General features: G+C 44.1%; 1 protein-coding gene across 7 annotated transcripts in view; it reads right to left on the bottom strand.

Moving 5' to 3' along the window:
* LOC117808019 (R3H domain-containing protein 1) overlaps positions 1-17,920 on the bottom strand; it is a 44,368-nt gene that overhangs the window by 21,638 nt on the left and 4,810 nt on the right. For all 7 annotated transcript variants that reach the window (XR_004630102.1, XM_034677428.1, XM_034677432.1 and 4 more), the window contains exons 2-5: positions 14,048-14,207; positions 8,964-9,162; positions 1,798-1,921; positions 11-89 (exon numbers count right to left, since the gene is read on the bottom strand). Coding sequence is in view for 6 of the 7 variants with exons in the window: in XM_034677428.1 (XP_034533319.1) it covers positions 11-89; positions 1,798-1,921; positions 8,964-9,122 (362 nt within the window). In the remaining variant the exon portion in view is untranslated. The remainder of the gene's footprint in view (positions 1-10; positions 90-1,797; positions 1,922-8,963; positions 9,163-14,047; positions 14,208-17,920) is intronic.

The following is a 17,920-nucleotide window of genomic DNA, read 5'->3' as shown; positions in this document are numbered from 1 at the left end:
TTTTGCATACCTGGGGTTGCCCTTCAATGTGTTGACGAGGAACTCGTGGAGATCTATCCCAGTTGAATCTGTGTAATCTTGACTGGAATCTAAAAAAAAAAAGACACAGAGAATTCTTGTTTTTTAGTGATCAATCTCCAAAACTACAACTTTTTAGGAAGTTTAAATAAATAATGAAATATGGAGATACAAGGTTTCAGTATGAATGTAGCGATATTTTGCCCATTTGGTCCAGAGTTTAATAAACACATCTTTTCAAAGTCACACACTTAATACAAATTGTGAAATATCATTGGAATAGTAACGTACAGGGTGTCATTTCATAAAGTATTGAACAGGGGTCCCAAATTTTTAAGCCCAACCCCAAAATAACAGTTATTCTCTTGAAACATGTCTGGTTGGTGGTCTTGGTGGTTGTCATTTGCTATGCCAATCAACTCTGAAACCTCATATCTCCAAAACAACACCTTTTCAGGAAGTTAAAAAACAAAGATGGTAAAAGTCAGACTAAAAATCCGAACAGAAACTTCACTGAGGGTGACATTGCTTTGGAGCCGCTCCACTCAGTGGTTGTTATTGGTGTGACCAATATGAGAAACAAAACCTGGCAGCAGTGAGCGCTGCCAGCTGAGCCACTTAAGAAATGAGGAAGTGGCTTGGTAACAAAGTTGATGCTGGAAAAAAACATGTTCCTGAGCACTAACAAAAGGAGGGGACCCATCAGCGAAAGAGTCAGGGGACACCAAATCCCACCCCCCCTTCCTTCTCGGTGGGTGTCTGGTTGCTATAATTGGACGTTGCCTCATCAGTGGTGTTGCTCCGCAGAGGGAAGCAGACACCTTTATGCGCCCGTGGGAATCGGTATAATTGCTTAACACCTTGAGCTTGTCGCAATTAACTGAATCACGCCAATTATCGGCGCATAATGAGATATCGTTTAAAATGGAGGAGTGCTTTTGGACAAACTGGAGGGCGAAAAAAATGTTTAGGACTGCATGATCTGGTGACATGGTAAAGGATATAATTATTAAAGGGCTGTAATTTAGCTGAGTGACATGGATTGTGTGATAAGTATCATTAACGCATTTGGCTGTACTCCAGTGCTTCTCCTTCAGAAACATCCATAGGTGTCCGTTCTATGTGGTGCAGGTGTTATGGATGTGCATGTATTATGCTGCCGAGTTTCTATATATAAATTCAAATTTTTTTGGATGGGAAAAGCAGAGCGTCTTCCGCGCCTCTTTTTGGGATAAGCAATGTTTATAAATGAGGCCGCAGGTGTTCATGATGTAAAGAAAGCTGAGCTGTTGATGGAAATATTTCAGCTCCTGTGAAAGAGCATTTGAGTCAGGTGTTCTTCACCTCCAAAGCTAACCAAATGTTGAAAAATCTGATTTACGCAAATATTTCTGCAGTCATACAGAAACCTTGTATCTCTTTATTTCATTATTTATTTATCATTTTACAAAATATAATGTTTTTGGTCACCCTTAGTGCCTGTTAGTGGGTTTTACAATATTTAAGTCATGACAGGCATTAAAAAGAGCTTCTGACTGAATCCTAATCAGTGGGCTAAAAGTGTATGCGGTCATACAGAAACCTTGTATCTCCATTTTTCATTATTATTGTTTTTTCTTCAAAAAATGTATGTTTTTGGTCACCCTGAATCATTTTCAGTGTTTTATTTACTTCCTGAAAAGCAGAAGCTTTGGAGATACAAGGTTTCAGCCCCCTGCGGTCACATTTCGTGGATGCTACAACCCAAGGCATACACCATGTTTTTCTGTCTCTCCTCACCTCTCGACAGCATCTTTCTCAGCGCCTTCTCCGGCTTGTCCACCTTATTGCAGCTCTCCTCTTTCTCCGACTGCTCCTGCGTGCCTCGATCTTCTTTCTCAAAGGGCTTGAGGAGAAATCCATCCTGTTTAGGGAGACAAACAAAAGCAAGAACACTCAATTGCATGCATGTGTCCTGCTGATGTATTCATAAAATAAAAATGTTTCTCCTCTCTCACGGTGGCTCTTAAACTCAGAATCGAACCAAACAGAGAGTGTCAGCATTTACAAGAGAGCGTCAAATCCAAAATGTGACCTTGTGGTGATCGATGAGCAGACATTAATTTCCAAAGTCGGCATTAAATATGAGGCGTTTTAATTCTCTGTGATCTTGCCGGAGGTTGTGGGTTAATTGGAGAATAGCACGGGCGAAAGAGGCCGCTGTGAGACACTTAATAAACTCTCCTGGTTTATCTGTGAAACCTGTTTCCTCTCTGGCAATATCGCCCCTTGGCTTATGAATTCCAATTCACAATGGCAATTAATCTGAGAGATTAGCTTGTTTTCATCACGCCATCTACAAAAAAAACACATGAAACTGGATCATATTAACATACGGTGTGTTTTCCACTTTGCCTGGTACAGTTTTAACCTGCAATTTGAAAATAATGCTCACAGACAACAGTTTTTGGAAGTGATTTTGACCCCATGCAGTGAGTTCCACTACAGAGTCATGTCTGTTTTAATGCAGCACTGCCTTTCAGAATGAAACATCACTTTAAATTCAATGTAAAATGAGGACCCAGTAATCCACCTACTAAAATTGACCTGTCTTGATGCTACGCAAACACAACACACACACACACAAGAACGAACGCACACACACTCGACTCAGACGGGATCTTATTCGCTTTTCAGGCATTCCTACAAAAGCCTGAAAAGGAAGCTGAAGAGAGGAGGGAGGTTGCCAGTGCACCGTAAGTGGATTAAACACAACTCTGGAACATCAGACAGTCTTTGAGAATGTGTGTGTGTGTGTGTGTGTGAGAGAAGTGAATGAATGAAGGAGTGAGAGAAAGAGGGAAGGAAGGAAGGGGTGACCTAGTGAGCAGCTCATGACCAAAAAAGGTCACGACTTTGATCCCCCTGTAACAGCTGCGAAGCCAGATAATGAGACTCGGCGCTCTCCTTCATTTCAATGCGCTCTGGATATATGTGGAAATGTAATATGCTAATGAGAAACGTGACTGACTAATTGCTGGAGCGAGACCGACCGCCGAAGAGAGGGTGTGAGTGAAAGAGAGAAAGAGGGAGAGAGAGAGGGGGAAAATGAGTCGTGTGTTGTGGAAGTGACAGCGACTTCAAGTGTTTTGTTCCTTTTTTTTTTCTTCTCTCCCTGGCAAGACTCGGCGATGTTTGCCGCTTTAATGCCACCCTCGGCGTCACGTGGAAGCCTGACTGGGTTGATGTGCAGCTGTTGCGAGCCGCCTCATTTGTTCCCTGACATCCATTTACTTCGAGATAAAGGGAAAACAGCGTGAAAATGATGGCCGCCTGAATATGTAATGAACGTGCTGTCAGTCTGAAACAATAAAAGTACAGCGCGTATTCAGCCGCTCTTGACTTGACTATCGGCCATTGATTGGAAATGACAGCCTGGCACACAATGCGAGGGTAGATGTTTGTCAGGATGTGGTGGACGCCCGATACATCCATACAACCTTTTGTTTATTCTTTAAGCCTCACATTGGAGATAACAATGGGAAATGTTGCATCATGGGAGATGTGTAGATTCCACAATCATGTTGTTTGAATGTTTCCTCTCCCCGTTCTTTATTGCTTTTTACTGCCTCCCTTCGAGGTTAGTTGCCGCAGAAGGAGTCTCGACTCGGGGCCCCAATAACAGTAGCGGGGGAAATATCAGGAGTATTCAATTAGAGCGCTCGGCGGCTCTCTGTAGCTGACGTGTGGAAATTGTAATTTCCCCGACATGATTGATGGCGGTAATACAGGACGTCGTGTGAGTGCAGACGATGCGAGACTGTTGTGGGAATAACACCGCCCTCTGGTTATAGGTCTCAGTGCTGACTGGCTGAAACACCTTGAAAAAAACGCACCTGTGCTTATATATATGTGTGTGTTTGTACGTGAGTGAGTGAAAGCGTGCCAGGAGCTGTGCACAGCAGCATGTAATGGAGAAAGTTGGATCGGAGGGGGGCTTTGCCTGGAGATACGATGCATTAAAAAAAAAAAAGGAAAGAAGAGTTGATTTAGCGAACAGACGTCCGGTGCGCTGCTGGAGCTCTGCGCGCTCTGTTTTTGATGATGTGATGTTTTCATCAGGCGGCCAAGGCCCGGGTATTTAATCATAGCTGTCAGGCGAAGGCTGCTAATCGAGCATCAGAGGTCTACCTGCTCGATTGTAATGAGCTGAAATGGAAAACGGATCCCTGGTCAGCACTTCAGCGCTTTGCATGTGGGCTTGTAGCTCGGCAAATTACACAGCAGTGTCAGAAAACCCCGTCACGCTGAGCTTGATGGGATGACTGTGATGAGGTCTGGTTTATATGAGCGGAGTGTGTTTGAATGAAATTAGGGAATGCGTTTGCAGGAAATTTTCATGCTTCATTTGTGTTTCAAATTTGATGCAAGCTACGTGTTTAATAAGGTTGGAACAGGGGCATGTTAGCCACTGTGTTGCATCACCTCTGTAAGCGTTTGGGACCCCAAGAGACCACTTATATAGGATTTTGCCTCGCACCAGGACTCCTCTACTACAGAGCCATGCTGTTGCAAAACAGGCAGAATGTCCTTTTGCATTGCCTTGCTGAAATATGGAAGGAATTCCTTGAAATGCCATTTTCTGGATGGCGTCCACGATTTCCAAAAAGAATGTCAAATTTTGATTTCCACTTCCCCTCAGTCTATCTTACACAGGCTCAAGACTGCATAGTGGCCTGGTATGGTTTTGACCTGCATCTGTGGAAATAGCGAGAAATTGCGTTCACAGGCAACAGTTTTTGGGAGTAAATTTGAGCCCATGCGGGGACTTCCACTACAGAGTCATGTCTGTTTTATGCAGTGCTGCTTGTGGCCCTAAGATCACAGCCATCCAGTACTGGTTTATGGCCTTGTCCTTGTACTAAAGTACATGCATGGGTATAAACTGGACAACTTTGCTAGTCCAGTTAAAAAGGCTGGAAGAGATTAATCTGAAAAATAAACACTTGCACATGATTCAGCATGATAGTAACGTACTGTCATGACAGAAAGTGTGCTTGGAAAAAATTATTTGACATGTATTTTAACCTTACAAGTTTGACCCATGTTCCATCTATTGTAATGGAGGAGGCGGGCTTTATTAACAAGGGGAGGGCTACATATTTTGGCTTTATTTCAAAGGGAGGTGTGCCATCCTGTAAAAAGTTTTACATACATTTGTATTGGTATAGTAATGTACAGGGTGTCGTATCATATCGTATTGAACAGGGGTCCCAAATTTTTAAGCCCAACCCACTAAAAAACTGTTATTTTCTTGTAACATGTCTGGTTGTTGGTCTTGGTGTTTGGTGTCAGTCTTCTCATATGCATGCTCCCTCGCTACACATCACAACTCAGCACCGAGAAACTCTGGTAATTCGAAGGGAGTGTTACCTGAGGTGCTGCTGAAGGCTCAGGGATTGGGCAAGGAAAGGACTCTTCACACACTGCCAGGCTCCGAACCAGCTTTAGCCTGGTGTTGGACTACGGAAGGGTATGGGGGGGGGGGGGGGTGCAGGTAGGTGGGCACAGTTAAAACCATGCACACACTTACACAACTGCATCAATATTGAAACAGTGACGAGCCAGAGTAAAACAGGAACATCTAGCGAGCGAGCATGATGGAATCTTGCAGGCAAATCATACCGAGTGAATCTTTCATAGTTTGGCGGACAAATCTTGCAGATCAGTGGAGTCATATTTCCCCATATGGCTTGATTATAACAATCTTAAATCAAAAATGGTGAAGGCACCTTTAGATAAATCCCAGAGTCTCTGAGGTAAAATCAACAGCAAGGCAGCAAGCACTAGAAATGTCTATTTCACCTGTTTGTTATTCAGGCATCAGCTCCTTTATCATTCAAGTAACTGCATTTCATATTGCAATGAACTACTTTTACACGTCTGAAACAATGTGCATGACCACTCTTGCTCGACAGCAAACACGGGTACAACTTCCAACTTGATCCAAGCAAACAATCCAAGTGCACATATCACAGGTTTCGAGCATCCTTGCACGGCATGCACATCGAGCGTACCGTACCTTTGAGTACTTCACAGGCTGTCCATAGGTAAGGGAGGGGGGTGCAGGAAAAGTGTACAGGAGAAATAAAAAAATCAAACAAACCACAAAAGTTTGCAGGGGGGGAAAAATAGAGGAAAAGACAGAGTGGAGAAGTTTGAATTAAATATGACTGGCCTACATTTTGTGCGTGTGTGCGCAAGTCGCTCTGCAAAACAATTCATACTGAGACAGCAAAAAAAGACAAATAACCTCCTGTAATCCGTGTGTTATTAAGTCTATACTTAGGCTGAAAATTTTAGCAGCACAGAGGAGCATTTTGTTGGCGTTTATCTGCACAAAGAAAATAGTATAATCCCCCTGCTGCATGATATATCATGTGAAACATGTACCATTTCCTCGGAGCATGATTTAATTTCTGCAGAGCATATGCCACCAGAGTGGTGGCATGTAGAGCCCATTTTCTAACACACACACACACACACACACACCAGAACACACACTCTGCAGAAAACAAAAGGCAGACATTTGGCTGTGAGCGATTCGGGTCAGTTTTATGCGTCGCTCCCGGCTCCATTTAGCTGTCATGTGAATCAGACCCGGGCGCTGGAGGTGAGATGCAGAAAGCAGAGAGAGACCGGATGCCCAACAGTGTGTGAGACAGCTCGGTGCCTCTGCGCTTCACGCGCTAGTGGCTGTGTGTGTGTGTGTGTGTGTGTGTTTGTGTACGTATAAACAGACGGTCTCTCAGTAGCACGCATAGTGGAGCTGCAGAGGAGGGGAGAGGAGGGGAGGGAGGGAGAGGGGGGTGAGACCTGGCAGGAGCCATTTCACTTGGAATTGTAACAGAGCCCAGACCTCTGCTTCCTAATCCCAACATGCATCCTCACACACATGCCCACACACTCGCACACACACAGCTTCGTCCTTCCCACCTGTCCTCTAAAAATCAAAAGGACAACCCCTCCTCTTTGTCATTGAGCTCCAGGCCAAATAATACCTATAAAAAATTGAAATGGACCGCTGTTCGCCCGTCTCCAATGCCTGTGACCTGCCCTCTTGCTATATCAGGTAATATGGATGTGGATAGAGGATCGCAGGGAGAGGAGGGAGAGTAAGGAGGGGGAGGAGGGGGTGGAGGGCTGGGACTGTGAGCGCACCGCTACACCAGCTAATTGAGCGGCGTGGGGCCGGTGGGGAATGAACAATGCCGGCAGGAGATAAAGGAATGGGAAAAAGGGGGGGGAGAGGGAAAGGGCTGAAGTCAGCAGAAGTAGGGCGGCCACCAGCCACCTGTCCTGCCGCAGAGGACGATGCCGGAGCGCTGGAGGCAGATGGTGGCAAAGTCACCCAGTCCTCATCCAACACCCCCCCCACTTCTTTTTCCTCTGTTGGAATGCCTTTTCTATGCCCCTGTTACACCTCCCACGTCTTCCTCCCTGTGTTCCTTACCCCATTTTCCTACCTCCCTCAAAGAATATTTCAGGCATTTAGCGTCAGAACGACAAAGTGAGCTTCACATGTTCCGCAGCTGAAAATTACAAGCGGAAAGGTCAGCTGTTTCAGTGCTCGCGGCGTATATCCTTTAACCGTGGAATAATTACGGCAGGGTGAGTTTTAGGATTGATGGGGAGGTAGCTGGATGAAGCCTACATCTGTAGAGGTCACAGTAACATTAGAGGAGGCAGGGATACAAGCAAAGTCAATTTAAGGTGACATGTTACAGGAGTGGGATAGTTTTGCTCAAGTTGGTAAGCATTGGGGAAACGTATGTCTTATTGGTTCTGTTTGGTATGTTTTATGATAAAGTTTTAAATGACTATGAACTCATGTATGTTCTTTAGCTGGTAGTTAGCACTTTCATTAACTGTTAAATAGAAGGATTTGACTTCTATCTACGTACATCCCTTCCTGTTATCTTCCCCCTTTATCCTCTATACCACATCCCTCCTGTTCTTTTACCTCTCCTTGATCCCTTGTTCTAACAACCTCTTAACCCATCACTTCCTCCCTCTTCCTCCTCCTCTCTTCCCCCATACTGGTGTCATTCTGTTCCTCAGGGTAACAGAGACACAGGAAGTTGGTAGATAAGCCAGGATTTGAGCTCCAGATTATCTGCCTGCCTGACTCCCTCGCTCTGCCTGCCTCCAACCGCAAGGCCAGATTGGCTGGAATCCTATTTTCAGGCTGCAGCCAAAGAGACAATCCTTCTCCTTCTCCCTGGATTCTGTTTTTCATGAGCACACGAAGAAGAAGTGATTTCACAACCATTTGGCCATTTATTCCACTTTCTAGTGTCCATTCCTTTGTGGGAACAAACAAGTCAGCACTAGGTTTAGTCGCAAAGCCAAATTACCAAGTGCAAATTTTCTGCAGTCCCAAAGTGCATTTGTTGAAGTGACACAGAGACCTAATTAATTAGCAGTTTATTTGAAAGTGATTTCATCTGCCTTGAATCCCCGGTGGATTCGGCGCTTAATGCCGCCCATGGAGGATACACCAGATTCACGATTCTCCACAACCACAATGTTTTTTTTCCTCCAACTTTCTGCACAGCCACACAAACGAAAGTGAAGAGTCTCAATCAGACTGTCCTACCATCCAAGGCGAGGCAGATTCAAATCTCACATTACTATTTCAGTGTGTGAAGATTATACTTTTCAGGAATTATTCAGCTTGCCGAAGCGGCCGGGGTTGAAACCATCCTGAATGCCGCGGGTGACAGGAGCTCCCCGGGGCACTTTTGTGTTTGACGTTGACTGTTACTGAATTTTCATGGAGTTTGGAAGGAAAGTGACAGTTTGGTGAGTTGTCAAGTGTCCTATACTACAGGCTGGCTGCTGACACCCATAACTAACCTGATTAGACCTGAAGGAAAAGGCAGCCGATATCAGGACTCCCTTACCTGTACGTCCTTCTTATTGTTGCTGCCGTGTTCCTCTTTGCCGCTCTGGCTCTGGTCGGCGATCTCAGACTTGGTTGCGTTGTCTTTTGGTGGGGACACCGGGTCTGCAGCCTCGGACACCTTCATCGTTTCAGTGTCGACCGTATCGGACATTCTCATTGCAAAGTCTTACTGGGAGATTCTGGCGATAACGGAAAACCTGAAAGAGACGAACATGACCGTGAAATTCCCAGAAAAACCCAATGGTTTACATTTGTAGAATAAAAGTGAGAGCTCACCTTAAAATCATACAATTTTACTGCCTTTGGTTCCCACTAACAATTTTACACACGTGCTTTTGCTCTCCGTATACTTCCCCAAGAACCTTTGTCTCTGTGTCTGTGGTTATACCGACACAATCAGACACTCAGGAAGTTTTTATCATGGACTGTGTAGAACACAGGCGTATTCTCAGTGATTGGTAAACCAAGCAACCTAAATATGTGTAACTAAATCTTAATCTAACCAAAACAGATGATTTAGAATGCTCTACTACCCCGATGTAAACGAACACGGATGACAGATAGCTACAGCAGCGCAATTTGGCAGTATTTGGATCATGACATTGAAGTAGAGTTGTATGGGTTTTGAGGAAGACCGTAAGAATAGTATTTAAACTTAATTATTGATACGATATTAAATAAAAAACATACTTGTTCCCTTTGGATCATTAAAATCACACCCCAAACAGAACCTGCTCTTCATCCCTGGTGAGGTCGATTTTGTTGTTTTGAGTGTGTTTAGAGTAGGAACATTCTTTCACACAGAATGTCCCATCACGTTAACATTGAGTGGCAACAGCAGCAGAAATACAATGGGTTACTCACTGGCTTTCTGCTGTTGTCAATGTAATCGGTTATCTCTTTGTTTGGAGGCGCAAAGTCCAAGAAGACTCAATGTACACTGTAAGAAAGGTTTATGAAGAAGCAAGCGGAGGAGAGAGGGGGGGGGGAACGGTGGTCATCAGTCATTTCTTTCTCTCAGGGCTGTCTCACTGCCTTGCAGCTGCTCCAGAGACAATGGACATGACTGGGCAAGACACAGCAGGAGGAAGGTTTGCTCCTGTGGGACCAAACGGCTTCGGTTTCTGAAGAATTAACTGTTGATTCTATATCGCTCAGATTCAACTCCACAGCAACGTTGTTCTTATCAGCCTACTTGTGTGTTGAATTAATGTTAAATTTAACATTTTTATCACAATTAAGTCCTAAAATTATCATTTTTTGGGGGGCATGTCTTACCAGCTACACCTGTCTTCCACATAACTTATCTTTTGGTATTTTCTTCTCACTCATCCAGTCCTGTAACATCGCCACAATGTGCGGTCTGTTTTCTTCAATTTTGTTAGATGTACTTGTGTATTTTAACATCCCTCGCTTTTTTCGGTGCAGATTTTCCTCCTCTTGACTCTGCTGGTGAAGATTTGTGGTCTCCAAATAAATTGAGTACCGGAATATTGAAAATATCCTCGTTGTTTTTACCGATGCTATCGAAATGGACATTTTTGCCACAAGGTCAACAGGATGAGGTGAAAAAATTAACTTTATAAATGTTAGGACTGATTTGATGTGGCGTCAGTGGCTTTCATAGGTGTTGCTTTTGTTATTCAGAGTTCATTACCCTCTTTTTGTGGTGTTGGCCAATCAGGAAAGAGTATTAAACACTGTTGGATAGTTGGTGAGAAAGCCCGGTAATAAATGAATGTTGGGTTTGAGACAAAATTACCCATTGAATTATTTCTCTAATATTAAATAAGTGATTCATCACCAGCCAGAATGCAGAACAGCCTGAAAAATAAAAATTGCATAAAGCTGTACTATTTAATTTTGTTTTTATTGGATAAACCTCCCAAAGGCTTTATTTCTAATTGCATTTTTGAGTGCGGTTTTCCAAAACTTTTATTACCAGAAGCAGTGTAAAAAGGCCTTCACATAGCAGAAAGGAAGGAAGGTGAAAAGTCCACCATTACCCTGATTGAACCCCATAATAAGTGTGTATTTTGTCATCCCAGACTTAATAGGGTCATATCAAAGTTTTGCTGAATGTTGGAAATTTGGGTTGATGTCTGGTTCAATTCACAGAGCATCAAAACGGCTAACTTTCAAAAGAAATAACACATTAATGTTAAAATCAAACTGTTTTGCACCTATTGAGTGTTTCAGTGTTATGCCATGACCCCCCTATGTTGGAGTGCGAGTTCATCCTACTGATGAGCCCTAATTATGCAGCCGGGCCCCATGCAGCGTAACACACACACACAGCTCCACACATACGCACGAGAAGGGAGGGCAGACATCTGGTACATGAGAGCTATGATTAATAGGTTAATTAGAAACGGGCACATCAAATTCACTTTGCACATCAAAACTGGATCCACACATGACAGCACTTACTCTGTTCTCCAGTGTGTACGTGCCTGGCTGCGTGTGTGTTCCCGCCTGCGCCAATCAGCGGGGGCTTCAACCTATTTGCCCGCCAGTGATCAGAGCCATTTTCCTATCTGATCGCTGGCTGGCTGAGACTTGATTGTTTATCTCTGTCCCGGGAGAGCTGAGACAGCGAGCGGGAGCGGCTCTCCTTTTAAAAAAAATAAAAATCATCCAATTCCTCTTTGTCACCTTAATTGACTTCTAGTGAGGGCCGTGTGCTCTTCTGCCTGGCAAATGTACCGCTAACCCAATGCTGCGCGGGGCTAAGAGGTTAGCTTGGATTTAGCGGGGCACTGGAGAGTCAGATGTTGAATTTCAATGACCTGTCAGAGGTTTGACAAAAGCAACTGCAGCTGCTGCTTTACATTATTTTTACATTCTGAAGGAAAACAGCTTAATACTCCAGAGTGCCGAGCACGCCTCTGAATATTTAGTGTCTGTTGCTGACATTTTGATGAGTGAAGTCTCTCGAGTCCCCCCGTTGAAGATTTGCAATATTGGACAGATATTTTTCAAGAGCCGGGCTTGTGATAGATAGCTATTTTGTCCCTCACCGAATCATTCATTCTCCCAAACACACTTTATCGTGGGACTGGAGTGTTGGACTAAATTTGGCTGCAGACTTTGATGCATTCAAATTTTCGCCGAGCCGTCTCTCATGGTGGAGGTAATTGCACAGTGTGCCTGTTTGGAATCCCTGATGTTTTGACTGCATAAGTAATGCGGCTCATCATTAGATCCTCAGTGTTACATTAAGGAAATGTCGGGGAAGTTAGGGAGCAGCAAATTGGTCTCTTATGAGTGAGGCATCAGCATGTTTTTCTTATACATTTATATGTATGGCTTCTTTAATATTGTGGAGTCATATTACGGATGCTCACTCGGAGTAATGGCAGCGATTTGCTTTCATCAGTAGATGCTGAAATACAGTGTCAGCAGGGAGGTGTCTTACTCTCACTACAACCGGTCCACGGTGTCGTGTGCATTGCAGAATAACGGCGGTGCTTGATGTAAAAATCAATTTATTGCTGTAAAATTAGTTTCTTGGCGCATCACAGATATATGGCTGGGTCATGGATTAATAATTAATAACTCAAATTATATTCTAACAAGTTAAAATTGCACCAAAAGACTTGCATAACCATTTAATTATTGGAAAAGTTGGGAATAGGGTTCATTGTTCTTTTGGGGACATGAGAAGGGCGTTATAAAGTATCCAGTTAGCTTCTTTTTTTCAGAAAGTTATTTAATGTCAAAAAATGTTACATTATTAATAAAGTCTTAAGTTTTTACTTTTCACTATTTTCTTTTCCAAACATGTCATACACATACTTTTGTATTTGTGTCCTTTTCCTTAAAGCTCCTGTGATAAGTTTCAATTTGTGTTGAATTTGGCGCCCCCTGTGGTCAAATTACTACTTATAATAATAGTAGTTATTCTTTATAGTTATACTAGCGGGCATTTTTTCCTTTATTAGATAGGACAGCTGAAGAGAGACAGGAAATGTAGGGAGTAGAGTGTAGGAAGTACCAGCAACTGCTTGGACAAGATTATAGGCTCTGTATTTGAGGCAGGCTTTTAAACCAGCACCACCAAAGCAGTGATTCATAATCTTTTTATTGCTGATCTTTTCCCGAAAATGGGTAAGTCCAATTTTCTGTATCACTCAATATGCTATCTAAACAAACCCTGTATCATTAGTATGCTGCTGGCGCCTCATGTGACACCTACCCCCCTTGGCAGCGATTTTACTCATCAAAAATTAATACCTCAAAGTACACAAACTTCTTCTACATGGTCTTGTTTGCTTTTGTAGGTCACTTGAAGGCAACAGTATTAATTTCAGTCTGCTTCACAACCTCTTAAAAAAAAACTCCTCACAGGAGCTTTAATTTTTCATACAACAATTATTGCACAACTATTGTGCTTTACACATCTTACGGAGAGTATGTGAGGGGCTCATGTTTTTTAATGTGTGTAAACAGTTATATTTCTTCACCGAAAACTAAAGAGTGTAATCTGTTTCAATGACTAAACGTCTGAGCCGAGTGATAAATACCAGCAGTGGGGCTGCTAAAGTTCTGTGAAGTGACTCATTTGTAACCAAGGCTATTATCGTTTGTCATCTCCCGACACAAAGTTTTGCATTCAGATTTGTAGATTTGTTTTCTCCCGTCTAAATTAATCATAACTTAAGTTGCACTCCTCTCATTGAAATGAATGAAAAGTTGTAATATACTCTATATAACAGAGTAGAAGTCATAGATGAGGACATTTTCACAATGAGATGAAGAATGATGCATCATAACAAACCATTAGTAGTAGTAGTGGAATCGTTTTTACAGTGGTTCCATGCAAAAGTTTTTATGAAAGCTTTTCATTTTGCTAAAATAAAAATGTAAAATGTCTAAAGTTGGAAAACCTCAACCTGTCTCACATTAGTGTTTTCAATGTATGATAGATGCTCTTAATGATGTCATGATGGTGCAGCTTCTACTGCAATGGTTTAATGACATCTGATATGATTAGGTAGCTCCGCCCATTTTTGGGACCCCAAATATTTAACTAATTTGCTGACTAATCTTTTGAAGTATTGAATAGAAGAAGAGACATACTTGTTGCGTAGCCAGTGTTGGTTGTGGCGAAGGAGGATGTGGCTGGTGAAGTCGATGAGGCCGAGCCTACCGCTGCCATTCGAAACTTCTTTGGCCATGTCTGCTTCAGCTGCTCTGAACGGCAACCGGGGCCTCCGTCACCCTCATGACCCCTGCTGACCTGCAACCGAGAGAGGCACGGGGTTAGCGCTGCGGTGGACTGGGGTGAGGGAGGGGGGGTGGGGGTCAGAGGTCGGGGAGTTGCACTGACACCAGGGGTCAAACGGACTGACAGCAGTCAGGATGTCAGCAACTCTGAAGTATTTGTGTGTCAGAGCACAAAAAAAAAAAAGTCAAAAGTGTTGTGTGTATTCCTGGGCCCTGTGCGTGCCGATGCGCCATAAATAATGAATGAGCACAGAGATGGGAGTGCGGTGGAGGCAACAGTAGAAGGCACCCCTGCCAACCCTCGTAAAAACCGAGCATTAGGAATTCAAAGAGCAGCGGGGGGAAGATAGCATTTCTCCGCTGAAAATCCTCTGCCATTTGGTGACAAATAAATTTCACATCGTCAAGCATACAATCTCTATTTCCCGGCGAGTTCCTTTTCCCCGTGCTGAACTACAAGGTGACACCGGTCTGGCAGGGCAGGGATCTGAAATTGCCGGCGACAACAGGGCGGCAAAATATTGACACAGTGTTTGGGAGTAAGTGTTTTGTGATACGGTAAATGTGATTTCCAGCTGTCGCACTAAATCAGTTATTTCCCATGAAGCTTCACTTGGCTGCTCGGTTGAATTGCTACCTTAATTAGCTGCCTGTCTCCTCTGCATTATGAAATTGGGACATTATTGCTCACTTTATTCGTCGCAGTTGGTTTAAAGTGCCAAATAAGGATGAACTCATCAGTTTACTCGTCTATTGGACTGAAGAGTCTTGTTTTAGATGATCAGCAGATGAAATGTTTGGAAGTTGGACAAGAATTCTGCATTTTTTAAGATCAAATAACGATCAAAACATCTCCTTCCTCCCAATGACTGATCAATCAATCCCCCTTTTGTTCCTTGCAACTACTTCAGCTATCTTACCTCCATCTCGGCCTCCTCCTCCTCTTCCTCCTCCCCCCTCCCCCTAATCTCTGTCTCAGGGTGCCACGCTGACTTTGGCAGACACCCAACGGCGCCAAAGCCTGGCTGCTGCTCCCAACATGGACCTCCTGAGCCAGCCAAAAAGGTCAAGTAGAGTCCCTGCTCGCTTTATAATCTCCCTTCTCATGACACCTCAAGCCTGAAGCTGCGGAGACGCAGACGGAGAAGATGGTGGTGATGATTATGTGTGGGAATGACATGCGCCGTGGTGAACCAATCAGTGATGTTCTTCTAATGAGCGTAAAAGTAAGGTATCAGAATTTGCAGAGTCGATTTAAGCAAATTTAGACGCCTTCAGCTTGTAAGGCGGAATCCATTCATCAACACTGATGTTCTTTAAACTCACACCTCAAGTGTGCACAACCTACTGCCACTTACAGCCAGGTAATCTATCACCGCATGGTGTCCATCCGAAGACAAATTCCCCTCTCCTCGCTTGTTGAGAGATGTCCCTACCTTGAACTCGCTGCTCTTCTTCTTCCCTCTTATCTTGTTCCAAATGCACCCTGCACTTCCATGTACTTATTCCACAGTGAAAGATGTGCTATCCTGGCGTTGCAGCACTACATTTTTTTTTTTGCCTGTCCTTTCAAGAGACACAGGTAGAAAATGGCGCCAGTTGCAGACAGGTCTGAAATGCAAAAAAAAAAAAGGCGCGTGTCCTGCTCCCGCGTTTTTTTACACGTGCACACACGCAGAGTGCAAAAGTTGCTCTAACAGCGGCGCTGTGAGTCTGGCTACAGGCGCTCCAGGTTTTTATGCCCAAAGCTGCTGAGCGGGCGTCAGGACATCACACTGAGCGTGTGTGTGTACACGAGTGTGTGTGCTGTTATGAATGCTAATCGCACAAAGAATAAAAGAGAGGAAAAAAAAAAAAAGGTTCTGACTGACAAGGACACAGGGAAACACTGCCACTACTAACATACCTCCACACGCTCTTGCACCGACACCCCACGGTGAACTTGTGCCGGCGCTGACAGGGAGTGGTTCATTGGTATTACAGTCGCCGCAGAGCTCAGCCACCTTAAAAGAGGCGTTCAGTGTCACAGCGCCCGTTCACACCGTCTTTATCATCTCCTCACACTTGAGGAGTTAAAGGAAGGTTATCATCAAAGATGATCGATTCAATAGTGAGAGGTGTTGAAAAGTTAAAGATGAATTAAAAGCAATCAAATTTGGTAAGTCCAAATTTCTGCGTCCGCAAACAAACCGCTAATTTGTGACGGGAATTAATTCCTGAAAAACCCACAGTGGGGTCATGAGGGTTGTCGCCAGCTGAGCCGAGTTAATCATACAGCATGCTCTTGACGGACCGCTCTCACGGACAATTATGCTGGATGGCAAGCTAATGAGAAAATTTTCAATCACTGCGAAGGCGCACAAGAGCCTACTGGTGATGGCATGAGGAAACACACTCCAGTGTACTTATTTTCCTTCCCCTTCACACACACTCACACACACACCTGCCTCTCTCTCTCTGGCAAAAAGCTGACCTTTCCCTCCCACACCTCTGCTCTGCTCTGCTTTACTCGGGCCCCGCGTGGATCAGAGCTCTTGTCTGGGCTATAACCAGCTCAACCGCAGGTGAAGGACCCTCAATCCCTCCCTCTATCTGCCCCTCCATCCCCAGTGGAGAACAAGGAGATGAGTCAAACGCGGGGCGGGCAAGAACAAGACATCTCTTTTTTGCGAGCTTCTGTGTGCTCACAAAGAAAATCCACCAGTGATTTATAATCGCCCTGAGTGCAGCGGCGGGAAGAGGGGAAAAAAAGAAAAGCAAGCAGCATGTTTCTGCAGCCGCAGATTAAGCGCTGAAAAATTATTCATGCTTTATTGCTGCTGATGAGTGTCACATAAAAAAAGGAACAACGGCAGGAGCGGTGCCAAACAGCTGGGATATTGTCTGCAGAGATGTGGAATACTAAACAGAACATTTGTGGAACAAAAGCAGAGAGGTAACGCCGCGACTGAGGGCTTTTGTCACCTTCTCGCTCGCTCTCTATCTACCGCTGCAAAAATTACCAGTTATGCTCGGCTGATTTCTAAAATTGTACATTGCAAGCGAAGGGAAAGCAGCGGTGCAATGTGCAATTAAACCCCCCCTCCCGACTTCCAAACAAACGCAGCGAAAAGGCGGATTTAGAATGAATGAGCTCCAGCAGATGCAGGACATGCACCCCGGCTAATAAAATCAGACATCAAATAAACAGCTAATTAGGTTGCTAATGCTGCTTCGCACTCATGCTGCTGCAATAAAATTGATTCCAGCGTTTTGCTAAACTGAGTAACTAATCTCCCATTTTCTAGCCATTTCTGCTAATTGCAAAAGCAACGAAAGCACTGACAGGGGAGCGATATAATTGGAGCAGAAAGCGATTAGCGCAAAAAAAGCTTATGAAATGATATCGCTTTCATGCGCCTCAATTTCAGGAGGCGGCGTCGGTTTAAGGAAGTGCCTGGGATAGCTCAGGCGGAATTAACAGCAGAAGAGCGTAAACAGGCACAAATGAGGATCTAATTGTGCCGCTCTGCTCTGCCTGCAGGTCGTGTAAGGCGGCAGGAGCGGGAGCGCGGCACGGCGCAGCAGCCAGCCAGCATTAATAAATTAAATCCACAGCAGAGCATGTAGGTAATCCATTACCTATCCCACAGGAGAGCTACCAGGGAATATCAATCTATGTAATTAGAGGTGGAACAATAAACAGAGAGAGCGAAAACATGCAAAGAGAAGCAGTTTGAATGTATG

The sequence above is a fragment of the Notolabrus celidotus genome, chromosome 24 (assembly GCF_009762535.1).
Source record: "Notolabrus celidotus isolate fNotCel1 chromosome 24, fNotCel1.pri, whole genome shotgun sequence".
Lineage (NCBI taxonomy): Eukaryota > Metazoa > Chordata > Actinopteri > Labriformes > Labridae > Notolabrus > Notolabrus celidotus.
This window is presented reverse-complemented; position numbering and strand designations above follow the sequence as displayed.